Genomic DNA, 12,196 nt, shown 5'->3' with positions numbered 1-12,196 from the left:
GAGATTTCAAAGTAATAAGAAAATAAAAAAATTTCAAAATTGAGATAGAATTATTAATCGCGGATGGGATTAAGGCGGGAACCCTTCATACGTGAGGTGGATATGAGGATGAAGCAATGCGTACATTATACTCAATTTTCTTAAAATAATTTTTTTAATATATTTATATCTATGTCGTTTTTTATTTATTTTACATACAAAATATTATTTATTTATTAGTATTTTAGCTATTTTGAATATATAAGTAATAGTATAGATCCACGTGCATACATCATATCCAACAACAAAAAATATATTTCATAAAAAAATATAATTAAAAATATATCAATCTAATTTATAGGGAAAAAAAAATCACCTAAGTGTAATGGCAACATATAAATTGAAAAGAAAAATAATTAAAATTCTCGACAACAATTAGATCAAACAGACAACAAATCTATTTTAGGTTCAAAACAATATGGTAGTAATTATACATTTAAAACGTTGGAGAAAAAAGTTATTAACAACACTCACGAAATCATATAAATAATATAAAATATGAAAACAATAAACATAGTAACCTAAAAAAGTTTTAAAAAAAAATCTCTAGTACAAAACATATTAAATAAATCTAAAATTCGTTCCATATAATTTCAAACACATCTAAATAGTGCAGAACACTAAAAAAAAAGTAACTATAAAACATACCAAAAAAATTAGTTTTACCTCTAAGTTTTTAAAAAATACACTATTTCAGAAAGAAAAATCTTAAAAATATAAGAAAATAATAATAAAACATTAGTCTGAGAGGAACTGCTATCCGGGAAGACAACCCTTAGACCCACATTGCCTTGATGAGTTAAGTGAAATAAAGACGCTGTCAATGGTTGCATGTTAAATTGTCGTCAATGACCGTGATTTCGCTCTAAATCATGACTGTTGAATACATTTTTGTATGACAATACAATTTGTATTAAATTATTTTCAATGGGTGCGATTTCGTTCTAAATCGTAACTATTGAATGCATTTTTGTATGAAGTTGCAACTTATGACTACGGATTCCTACCTTGTTTCTAAAATATTTTTTAAACTATTAAATAATCTTATTTTTAAAAAATACATTATTTTCTGAAAAAAAAATCCGAATGACACCTATAAATTGAAAGTTTAGAAAACAGAGGATGAGACTGAATATAAATTCCCAACAACAATTCTCTCTCACGCCTCGTTGTCTGCCATCGTTTCCGTCCAGAGCGAGAGCCATGGTCGTTTGCTCCACCAGATTCCTTTTCGTTCTCTTCATACTTTCGGCCATACCCATCGCATTTCTCATCTCGCTCGAGCTCGCTAAGCCCTCTTCCCATGTCTATTACTACCACAGCGCCGGTTTCTTGAGGGAGTGCGCCAAATGGGACGATCTCAACCGTCGATTCTTGGTCGGATTCATGGACGGCGGCGTCGGCCAGGTTTCGGTCCCCGATGGTCACTCGCTGGAGGCCGTTCTCGAGGAAGTTCCGGTGGTCAAAGATGCTGACCTGCATGGGAATGCGTCTCTTGGAATCCTGGTTGACCGGCCGAGAAATCGGCTGCTCGTGGTCGCCACCGACCTGCTTGGCAATAAGTACAGCGGACTTGCGGCATATGATCTCTCGTCGTGGAAGCGGCAATTTCTCGCTCATCTTAGTGGTCCGAGTAAGTAATCGATCTCCAATCTCGTTTTCGTCTGCGAATTGCAAGGTTCATCGGTAACTCCGCCTCGTGAATTTCAGCAGAAATTTCGTATTAGCGTTTCATTTTTCCGGAAAATAAGATCTCGGTCATCTGTTTTCTTTGTTTTCATCGCTTCAATGCCAGATATTAGCTTATCGGTTTACTGATTCCGTGCAAATGGCGTAATTACCGAGTTCAATTAGGAGGAAAATGAAGAAACGAAGTCAATATATGGCCGGTTGGAAGCCATTAAACCTCTTAACCTAAGCTGAAATATACTGAGTTCAAATATATGGAGTATTGTATTGTTCACTTTCCGATTCACGATGAATAGTTTGCAAGTCAAGTCTTGCTGATCAAAATTTAGTTTAAGCTCATTTGCGTGGTAGAATATTGTGTATCACAGGGTAAGAAGGAACAAACTGACTTCAGCAGTTCAGCTTATGCGGTTGTTGATAATATATGTACTTTTCTAGCTTTTAAGATTCTTGGTTAGGACTACTTTGGGATTAAAATGGAGAAGTAAAATTATGGAATTTTTTAAGCCATTGAAACCAGTTCATCAACATCTATTTTGTTGGTTGCTGCTTGGCTCTAGTTTCTAAGGGATAACAATGATTTTCTCTGGGGAAGTTGTCAATATTCTGCACCCATCTGATCATTGGTTGTAACTCACCTTAACCGAAATGTATTAGCATTTCAGAACTGTTAATTTATAATTGATCTCAAGTTTTATTCTGTCCATTATTAGATGCTCAATTGGAGTTTAATGTCAACAAAGATGAATAGATTGGCTTCAGCTTTTGTAATGGTTGATGATTTCCAGTTATTTAACATTATACATAGTACTAAGGCAAGCCATCCTGAGTTCCTATACATGATTTTTGGACACATTCTTTTCATGCTCGGTTTCAAGCTTTTGATTTGAGTTAATATCAGTTCTATTGTTCTAAGATATGCTTTTATGCTGTGCATTATCTCTCTTTTAAACCTATGCAGATGATGAGAAATCCTTCGCCGATGATGTTACGGTAGATCCCGAAGGCAATGCATATGTCACAGATGCCATAAACAACAAAATATGGAAGGTTGGAGTCGATGGCAAGTTCATATCCATCATCAAAAGCCCACTATTCATTTCAAAGGAGTGGTACAAAAACTTGGTTGGGTTAAATGGCATAGTTTACCACCCAGATGGATTCTTGATAGTTATTCATACATTTAGTGGAAATTTGTTCAAGGTAGACTTGGTCAAGGGAGAGAAAGTTAAGTTGATCAATGTAACTGGAGGCAGTCTTGGGTTTGGAGATGGTCTAGAGCTACTTTCTCCAACCAAGCTTGTAGTTGCAGGAAACCCGGCTGGACGATTTGTGGAGAGCACGGACGGGTGGGAAACCGCTTCTTTGGTGTCAACATGTTCGGGACTGAAGCATCGATTGGCATCGGCTGCAACTGTGAAGGATGGCAGGGTGTACATCAGCCACATGATCGGTATGGGCTATCCGAAGAAGAAGCATGCTCTTGTAGAGGCAGTTTTTTCTACATAGGATGATTTTCTAGGACACAGAACTTGATGTAGGTTAAGAAAACAAAATAAAATTACCTCATTCAATTTGGGTTTGTATTGTATTAGGCTGTGTTATTTTCAATATCTGAGAAGTACTTTGAGCTTTAGAACTAATTTCATGAACATGCTTTTTTTTTTTCCCTTGGAAGATGGATGGTCAAAAGATTTGTGGAAGAAATACATATAAAGAAATGGATTCAAGGACTTTTCTGCTATTCTATGCCAGGATTCACATGAAGAACATTTCAAATTTTCCTCCAATATGGGTGATATTCCAAGTGGGTATGAAGATTGAAGTTTAGATGATCCATCTTAAATGAATTAGACTTTGTATTCAATGGAAAAAGATAAATCCCTTACATCAAATTTTATTTTATCACATTCAATTCTAGTGAGTATTGCAATTTTTACTCTATATTTGAATTTCGTTGTAGTTGTTTGTTGATTTTAACAAAAAGGTAAGAACTCCCTAAAACTTAGAGTCAAGATTTGTACAACATTAAGCACGATGAATGCACAATGGAGCCCAAAAATCTAATTCTAGTATTGTATTTTCTTTTAAGACCATCAATTTTGTATTAGGTTTGAAAATCTTTTTTAATGATTCTTAAAAGCCAAGGTTTATCCTAAGGTAAAAATTGCAACATTTATTCAAGTTTGAGATAAAAACATTCTAAATTTAGGTTTAGTTTGATGAAATTGAAAGTTTCAGATAAAAATGTATACTTCGCTAGATTTAGGATATGAGAATAACGATTTTAGGTTGCACCAATAATTGAATTATTTTTACTAGTGTTCCAAAATTTAAAATTAATTAGTCAATCCAAACCTATAAAAAAATTGTTTTCAAAAATACAATTTGGTTCAAACCATGGTGGCCACACACCTAAGATTTAATATCCTACTAGTTACCTTGACAACTAAATGTAGTAGAGTCGGATACTGTCCGTGAGATTAGTCGAAGTGCGCGCAAACTAGCTCGAATACTCATCGATCGAGAAAAAAATAATATTAATGAATAGGAGAAGACAAAATTTGTACCTACTTAACAATATTCATCTAATCATATTAAAAAGAAAGGGAAATATATAAATTGTTTTTATGGTATGCTATTTTGTTTTTTTTTCCTTTTTCCAAATGGTTTTTCTGAGTCATATGTTCTTTTTGTATTTTGTTTAGTTGTAATTTAAATACATAAATATTTTTTTTTATAAAGCAACAGAGTTACATCAGAAAAGTTTCACTATACACCCTAATTCAGAATCTAGAAAGGAAAATAGTTTGGCCAATAAACAATCAGAAATGACATGTTTGTCCAACGAAACAATCTGCATGTTCAAAGAACGAGAAATATGAACAAAATTAATTCAGCCCACAAAACACCTTTCTTAAAGTCACAACATCCTCAATCTCATTCAATACGGTTGGAAGAGACTCTTGGAGGAATCTTATTTTTTATTTGGTATATGTTAGTTTATAATTTCTGTATGTTGTTCCATTTTCATTTATTTGGGTCATGACCATAGAATATAATAGGATAATTTAATGGATAACCTCATTTATACATAATTAAATTAATAGAAAAATAAGTATTAATTAAAATTTTAATGGGTATGAATTTTGGCTCTTTTCCATTGCTATGCCCTCAGCTCATTGTCATGTTGATGGTAGAGTATTATTAGTTGACTTGATGCTCACCAGAACAAGTAGCTTTATGGCATGAGTTCAAATTTTATAGAGATAACCTATCAAGATATTAAAATTCTACTAGTTTTCTAACAACTAAAATGTATTTTATGTAAAATAATAAATGTTGTCGAATTATCTTATAAGATTAGTTGAGTGCAAGTTTAAATAATACTCCCAATATAAAAAGTACGGTAAAATGTTATCATCAATATGACATGACTAAAATATATTTTATACAAAAATTGAAAATTATTATAAGATGTTTAAAAGTTAAAGATTTAAATGTAATAAATAAAAAAGTTTTTAGAAATTCAAATAAAATTGACACTGTTGTCCTAAACTTAATTTAGTGGTCAGGAATTTAGGGGAAAATTGACAAAATAAGCTTCCTGTGAAGCCCTCTTAAGTTTTTTAATCGCTCTCTCAAAACACAAGTTTTCTAGTTGACATCACCTATTTTGCCAAATGACCTCCATTCCTCCCTTTTCTCTTTTTCTTTATTTCTTCTCCCTACCTTCATCTTCCTCCTTTTCCAGATTTTTTTCTTCTTTCTTTTTATTTTCCATGTCTTCCGCAAGCATAAGTTTTTTCTTGTTTACTAAACCATAAAAAAAAAAAAACCTAAATCTCTCACCACTTTTTAAATAGCAGCCTCCATAATTTCCGTGACCTTCAACAATCGTCGGATGCATAAGAGGCTCAGGAGAGGAAGAAAGTTACGATGGGATGGGGAAGGAGATAGAGAGAGAGTCGAATAAGAGAAAGTTGAGAGAGAGAGAATTGAGCGAGAGAGAAAACGAGAGATGAGTGAGCGAGAGTGAGATTGAGCGAGAAACAATTTTAAAAATTGGAATGGAGAGACGAAATCTCAAATTTAAAATACTAAGCATTGAAGATTTTTTTTAACTAAAATTTAAAATTATAAAATCGCATTAATTTTAGTATATTCAAATTTGAAATTTAATTTAGATTTGTTTTCTTAATTGTTTTTTTTTCCTACTTAATTATTTGAACGAATCATTTGAAAAATTTAACATAAATGTCTTCTTTAATATCTCCCCTAATTTTTTATAATTTAATTAGGTAGTCCTCCCTTAATAGTAAATTTAAAATTTTATCTAATTAGTTGGAAGTATAAAAAAAAAATCCCGTTTTTTCCTTAATCTCTCCCTCATAATATAAATCTGCTCCTTTAATCATACGTTTAAAATTTAATTTAACTCAATTTGGTGGAGTAAAAAAAAAAAAAGAAAAAGAAAACAATCCATTTTTTCCTAACCATCCCATTTTTTTCGTCATTATCACCACTTCGCTCTGTCCTTCTCGATCTCACTCTATCGATGACGTCGCTCTCGCTTTGTCCCTCTCTTTTTCTCTCCTCTCTCTCTTCTCCCCTCCCTCCTCGACGCATTTGGTTTCATGGAGAAGAAGATAGTCCGTACAGGAGGGACGTGTAAAAATCATGGACAAGATCAAGCAAATCTAAGAAATGGAGGAGAGAGAAGAGAGATGGAGTCTGGAACAGAAGAAAAAATAAAGAGGGACAGAGGGACATGAAATGTCATTTGACAAATATGTGATGTCAGCAGTGACTAGAAAACTTGTGTTTTGGAGGGAGCGATTAGAAAACTTAAAGGCACCTCCAGAACGTTTATTTTGTCAATTTTGGAATTTACCTATTCCTATAATAGGCGGTAGATTTAAACTCCAACCTGTCATTTGAATATAAATTTTTTTTCTTATCTTCTCTTCTTATAATATTATTAATTTTTTACTATTGACTATTGACTGTATTTTTATTTATTTTTCTTTTCGATTTTAATTACAAATTTTGAAACCTATCCTTCAATTTATAATAACCAATTTAATCATAACAAGTATATGTGATGTATATATTAATATTTTATATCTTGTTCAATTTTGTAACTAAATACTATATTTGATTATAAATTATCAATAAAACATAATTAAGCAACATTGCTTCAATTTTTTAATTCAAATTATTTTTATCTATCTTCATTATCTTGTTCCAATATTTCTATCAATATCGACATTTTCATGAGTAAGTTAATTAAAGCTTAATTAAACTACAATTAAAGTTTTATTGACTAATTAATTAATTTTTACAATTTATGTGATTTTTCTCGACATTTACATGTCCGCAAAATCAGACCTTGACATTTCCATCGACAACGACATTTCGAGACTTGTTTGCAAATTTACAATGCAATATTTAAAATATATATATATATATATATATATATATATATATATATATATATAATTAAATGACAAAATACATTTTCAATTGGTGAACACATGGACTTGATTTCTATTTTTCAAGATTTCAAAGTTGATACTCAGTGGTTACTCAAGTTTATATTTAAATTCTATTTGATTCATCAAGTTTCAAAAAGTAATATTTTTATTACTATGTTTTGGATTCATGAAGTTTTAAGTAGGATTTTGTTCCTATTTGATCCATCAAAGTTTCAAAAAATGTTCTTTTAAGTTTGAATTTAGTTTGTATTTGATTCCTGTGTTTGGGATGAGAATGAGTTTGACTTAACAAAAAGGATGGAGTGATAATTAAAATGTTGAAGAAGGTTAAATGGAAAGAATAAATTCTTCATTGACAAATAATAATCCACTAATTATATTAACTGCCATATTAGATTTACATAAAATCAATGAATGGTCAACTCAAATTAAGAACCAAATAACTAGGAATTAAATCCACACCCAACCAACTCTATAAGAACTAAATTCAAATTTCTGTGAAGTTTTTCGTTTTAATTAATCCCTCAAATTATTCTCTCTCTTTCTATGATTAGCAAATATAATTCTTATTAGCAAATCCACATAAGCGTTATCATTAAATATGTCCAAAATCAGAATAATAACTCAAATCAATTAATAAGAAACAGCCTACAATCAAATCCCTTTTCAAGAAACCAAATTCATTTCCATAAATCCCCATTCACACGCAATCAACATTTAAAAAATTATTATGTTAAAAAAAAAAAAAAAAAGTCCTACGAAATCCTGTCCTTTCCCTCCCTTTCATACCTCGTGCAAAATCTTATGGATCCATATTTAGATAGACATTTATTTACAGTTCATTTTTCTAAGAAATTTCAAATTAGAAATTTATTCTCCACGGTGAATCTTCATTTGAATGGTTTAGAATCTCTATTTAAAAGTAGAAATGGTAAAATTTCCTAGAAACATCTCATAATATAACAAATTCTAAAATGTTAAATTTACCATTCAAATTATCAAATACATAAGTCTCAAAACGTGAATACACCACTAGGACTTACAGATCACCTATCATTCAGGCGACGGAGACAATGTCTTCATTCCCTCTCGACAAGGAGCCTAAATGGACATTTTCGTCCGGTAAAAGTAATATCGTACTCTCAACCATGGTATTAAATATCACGTCGAAATGCCGACAATTCCATTTACATTTACATGTATTCATGAATTCGACATCGACATGAATGATAAATCAACATTTATATTATAGTACAAAAAAATCGACAAAATATAAAAAAATACAAACAAAATCTCACTAATACAGGCGCAATATTAATATTAATTATTTTTATAAATATATGATGAAATATTTATGTTTTAAAATATTTTATCTACATTTTTATCTAACATTCCATAGTATTAAAATTTTTATTGGTATCCACGTTTAAAACTCAACTGTCAAATCTTGAGTTATTCCCAAAAAAAAAAATAATATTAATAAAATAAAAAATCCAGGAGCATTTGCGTAGCTGTTATTTTCCCAGATGAAAGAAAAATGGACATTTTTCAAATCTCCATTTTGGTGACGGCGCGGAGCAGTTGAGCTTTAAGAAAACTTCCCACTAACAAACGCCATTTTTCAAAAATAAAAAATTTCCCTTCGTCGTCCTTTTTCGCTGTCACTGCTTCTTTCCCCTCGATCTCTGGTCCGTTTCTGATGTGACATTTTCAATAATTTGTTTGGTTCCAATCTTTTTCCATTTTTCTCGCTCTCACTCTCGTGGGAGATTGTGAGAAAATCGATGGAGCGACAGAGAAGTATTGCCATTAAACCCACCAGATTCTTGGTTTTCACTTTCACAATCTCCTCCTTTCTCGTCTTCGTCTCCTTCATTTCCCTCTGGATCGTTAAGAACTCCCCCGCCCGCCCCGACAGCTTCTTTCTCTTCTTCAATAAAACCCCAATTGCGGTGAGCTTCTTCAGACCCGTCAATCTCCACACCCTTAACGGATTCGGGAGGAACTTCTCTACAAGTGATGCGGTTGCTAATTTGCTCGATGCCCATTTGAAGAAACCTGAAAATGCGTCTGGGTTTGCCGGGATTTCGCTTTCCGGCGAGGAGAGGAAGAGGAACGCCGCGGAGGACGGCGGCGGTGATGGCAATACTACCGCGGTCCGGCCCAGGGGCGGGGAGATGCCGATTAAGGAAGTTGAAGTAGCGATTAGCGAGAGGATTTGGAATAAATTTGAACCCTCGAACAAGACTGTGAGGAACTTCTCTAGAACTGATAAGAAGGCTGAAAATGTTTCTGGGTTTGCCGGGATTCCGGTTTCCGGCGAGGAGATGAAGAAGAACGCGGTTGGAGAGGGGAAAGAAGATGGCGGCGGCGATGGTAATTCCACCGCAATCCGGCCAAGGGGCAGTGAGATTCCGATTAAGGAAGCTGAAGTAGCCATCAGCGAGAGGATTGAGAAGAAATTTGAACCCCCAAACAAGATTTTGAGAAAAGAATCTCATCGGTGTGATTTGACGAAAGGGAAGTGGGTTTTCGATGAAACTAGTCCACTGTATTCGAATAGTTCATGCCCTTTTATAGATGAAGGATTCGATTGCGAAGGAAATGGAAGATTGGATTTGAACTACAAGAAGCTGAAATGGCAACCCCAAGATTGTGGTTCTTACAGGTCTGTTCATCTTCTTCTTCTTCCCTTTTTGCTTAGTTTTGCCAAAGAAGTCCAAAAAAATGGAAATGGTTTTTCTGGATTTATGATTGTGGGGTTTCAATAAAGGTTCAATGCCACAAAAATGCTGGAACTGATAAGAGGGAAGAGGGTGGTTTTTGTGGGAGATTCAATAAACAGAAACCAGTGGGAATCTATGCTCTGTATGCTGTTTTCCGCCATTAAAGATCCAAGGAAGGTTTATGAGACTCATGGTAGAAGAATCACCAAGAAGAAAGGGAATTACAGTTTTAAGTTTGTGGTAATTCATTCTACTGCAAAAAGTTGTTTCTTCTTGGTAGATTTATGAGTTGTTGTTGCCATTGTTGATGTCTGATGGTTTACGTTTGAAGGATTACAAATGTACTGTTGAGTTCTACGTGTCACATTTTCTTGTTCGTGAGGACAAGGCGAGGTTGGGACGGAGACGAGTTCAGACGTTGCGAATCGATGCGATTGATCGTGGCACGTCGAGATGGCGGGGAGCTGATGTTTTGGTTTTCAACTCTGCTCATTGGTGGTCCCATTACAAAACAAAATCTGGGTTGGTTTCTTTTTCATCCTCAAAGTTCTATAAGAAGCAATGCTTATTGATTTTGACTGGTTCTACTGGACTTCTTAGGCTATTTCTATACATTTCAAGATATATTTGACCATGTCAATGCTACTATGATAGGACTCTTCATGCCTAATGCTTTAGTATACGTAAATTTGATCAATCGTCTTGTGTTTGTATTGCACTTCGATTTTAAGCTTTTTAAACTTGGATTTGCGAATTTCCTATTACGATGTTGACCATCGAACGAGTTGCGAAGCAAATTGTCTAAAAATCTTTCAAGAATCGTTTCCAAAACTAATGTCAGCTGGTTGTACTACAGGGTCAATTACTACCAAGAAAGAGACCAAGTTCTTCCTCGACTCGATGTAAATATTGCTTTTAGAAGAGCTCTGACAACTTGGGCATCATGGGTCGATAAGTATATCGATTCAAAGAAAACCCGAGTTTTCTTTCGAAGTTCTGCGCCATCCCATTTCAGGTACTTGCACTTCCATCAGTTTCAAAGTCAAAATTCTTCTCAGTTTGCTGAGTTTCATATGATGTTTATGAATAGGGGAGGGCAGTGGAATTCAGGTGGGCATTGTAGAGAAGCCACAGAGCCTCTGAATCAAACATCAAGCTTGGATCACCCTGAGAAGAATCTCATTGTAGAAGATGTGATAAATCAGATGAGGACTCCAGTTACTTTGTTGAACATCACGGGTTTATCGGATTATCGGATCGATGGACACCCGTCCCTTTACGGGAAATCATTTGTAAATAGGCAGTCTTCAAGAGGAGGTGAAGATTGCAGCCATTGGTGCTTGCCTGGTGTTCCTGATGCATGGAATGAATTGTTGTACTTGCACTTGAAATATAGAGAAATGGTGAGATGAATTCTTTTGACAATGTGTATGTAGAATCATTTGATTCGGTTCGGTTTTTGGTTTCGATTCTATTAGGTAGGTCTTAAACCAACCCCACACTCGAGCACTGAACTAAAGTTTTCAATTCTCGGTTGACGCCGAGGAATCCCAGGCTTCAAGGCAAGTGATTTAACCCTCTACATTCTAGTTTCTAGCTTACAAGTTAAAAAGAATGTGGAAAAAGTTGTGTTCATATGACGAAATGAATATTTGCCCGACTATATTGTACATCTACATTTGATTCCGAAAGCTAGGCAAGAGAAAACAGTGAGAAGAAAACAAAATATTCTCTCTGTATTAATATGTGAAGAAAATCATTTCCAATTTCATTTTTCAACGTGGGAACTAATGGCTTGATTTGCCAACCAAGAAGGAATAAATGAACTGGTCTGATTTGATCCGTTTGTTTTGCTTGTTTATTTATATATATTTATATGCAAGGAAAAATATAACCATCACAGTTACTATGCTCTTATTTAGGAGTCTTCTCCGCCCCCATTTCAATTCCCATCCCATGAAATTCTGCTATATTTTGCAGGGATAGGTGAGAAATTCATAAAAGGCATTGGATTCTCTAGGGAAAATTATCTCCCGCTTATAGTTATTGCTATTTTAAATAATTTCTCGATAAAATAATTTTTTAAAAGAAAATGCTTAAATCCTCGCGGAGAATTCTCACCTAATAAAAATAATAGACGAAGAACCGGGTGCATACCCTATCCATCCCAAGATAAAATGTTCACTTTATCCATGGAGCCTAAGCGAGGATTACTTGCCCCACCCCTACTCAGCATCGATGATA

General features: G+C 33.9%; 2 protein-coding genes across 2 annotated transcripts; both read left to right on the top strand.

The window, feature by feature from the left end:
• The first annotated feature begins 1,169 nt into the window (after nt 1–1,169).
• Nucleotides 1,170–3,472, top strand: LOC111022422 (uncharacterized). The gene is made up of 2 exons (XM_022299593.2): nt 1,170–1,672; nt 2,690–3,472. The coding sequence occupies exons 1-2, from the start codon at nt 1,243–1,245 to the stop codon at nt 3,235–3,237; spliced, it is 978 nt and encodes a 325-aa protein (XP_022155285.2). The 5' UTR covers nt 1,170–1,242; the 3' UTR covers nt 3,238–3,472.
• Nucleotides 3,473–8,868: 5,396 nt separating this feature from the next.
• TBL6 (TRICHOME BIREFRINGENCE-LIKE 6) lies at nt 8,869–11,615 on the top strand. The gene is made up of 5 exons (XM_022299564.2): nt 8,869–9,894; nt 10,000–10,192; nt 10,284–10,474; nt 10,809–10,967; nt 11,043–11,615. Exons 1-5 carry the CDS (start codon nt 9,011–9,013, stop codon nt 11,362–11,364), a joined length of 1,749 nt encoding a protein of 582 aa, XP_022155256.1. The 5' UTR covers nt 8,869–9,010; the 3' UTR covers nt 11,365–11,615.
• Nucleotides 11,616–12,196: the final 581 nt, after the last annotated feature.

Source organism: Momordica charantia (assembly GCF_013281855.1).
Source record: "Momordica charantia cultivar OHB3-1 chromosome 8 unlocalized genomic scaffold, Mcharantia_2.0 BLBB01000008.1, whole genome shotgun sequence".
Classification (NCBI taxonomy): domain Eukaryota; kingdom Viridiplantae; phylum Streptophyta; class Magnoliopsida; order Cucurbitales; family Cucurbitaceae; genus Momordica; species Momordica charantia.
The sequence above is the reverse complement of the archived record's forward strand: the minus strand, read 5'-3'. Positions and strand labels throughout refer to the sequence as shown.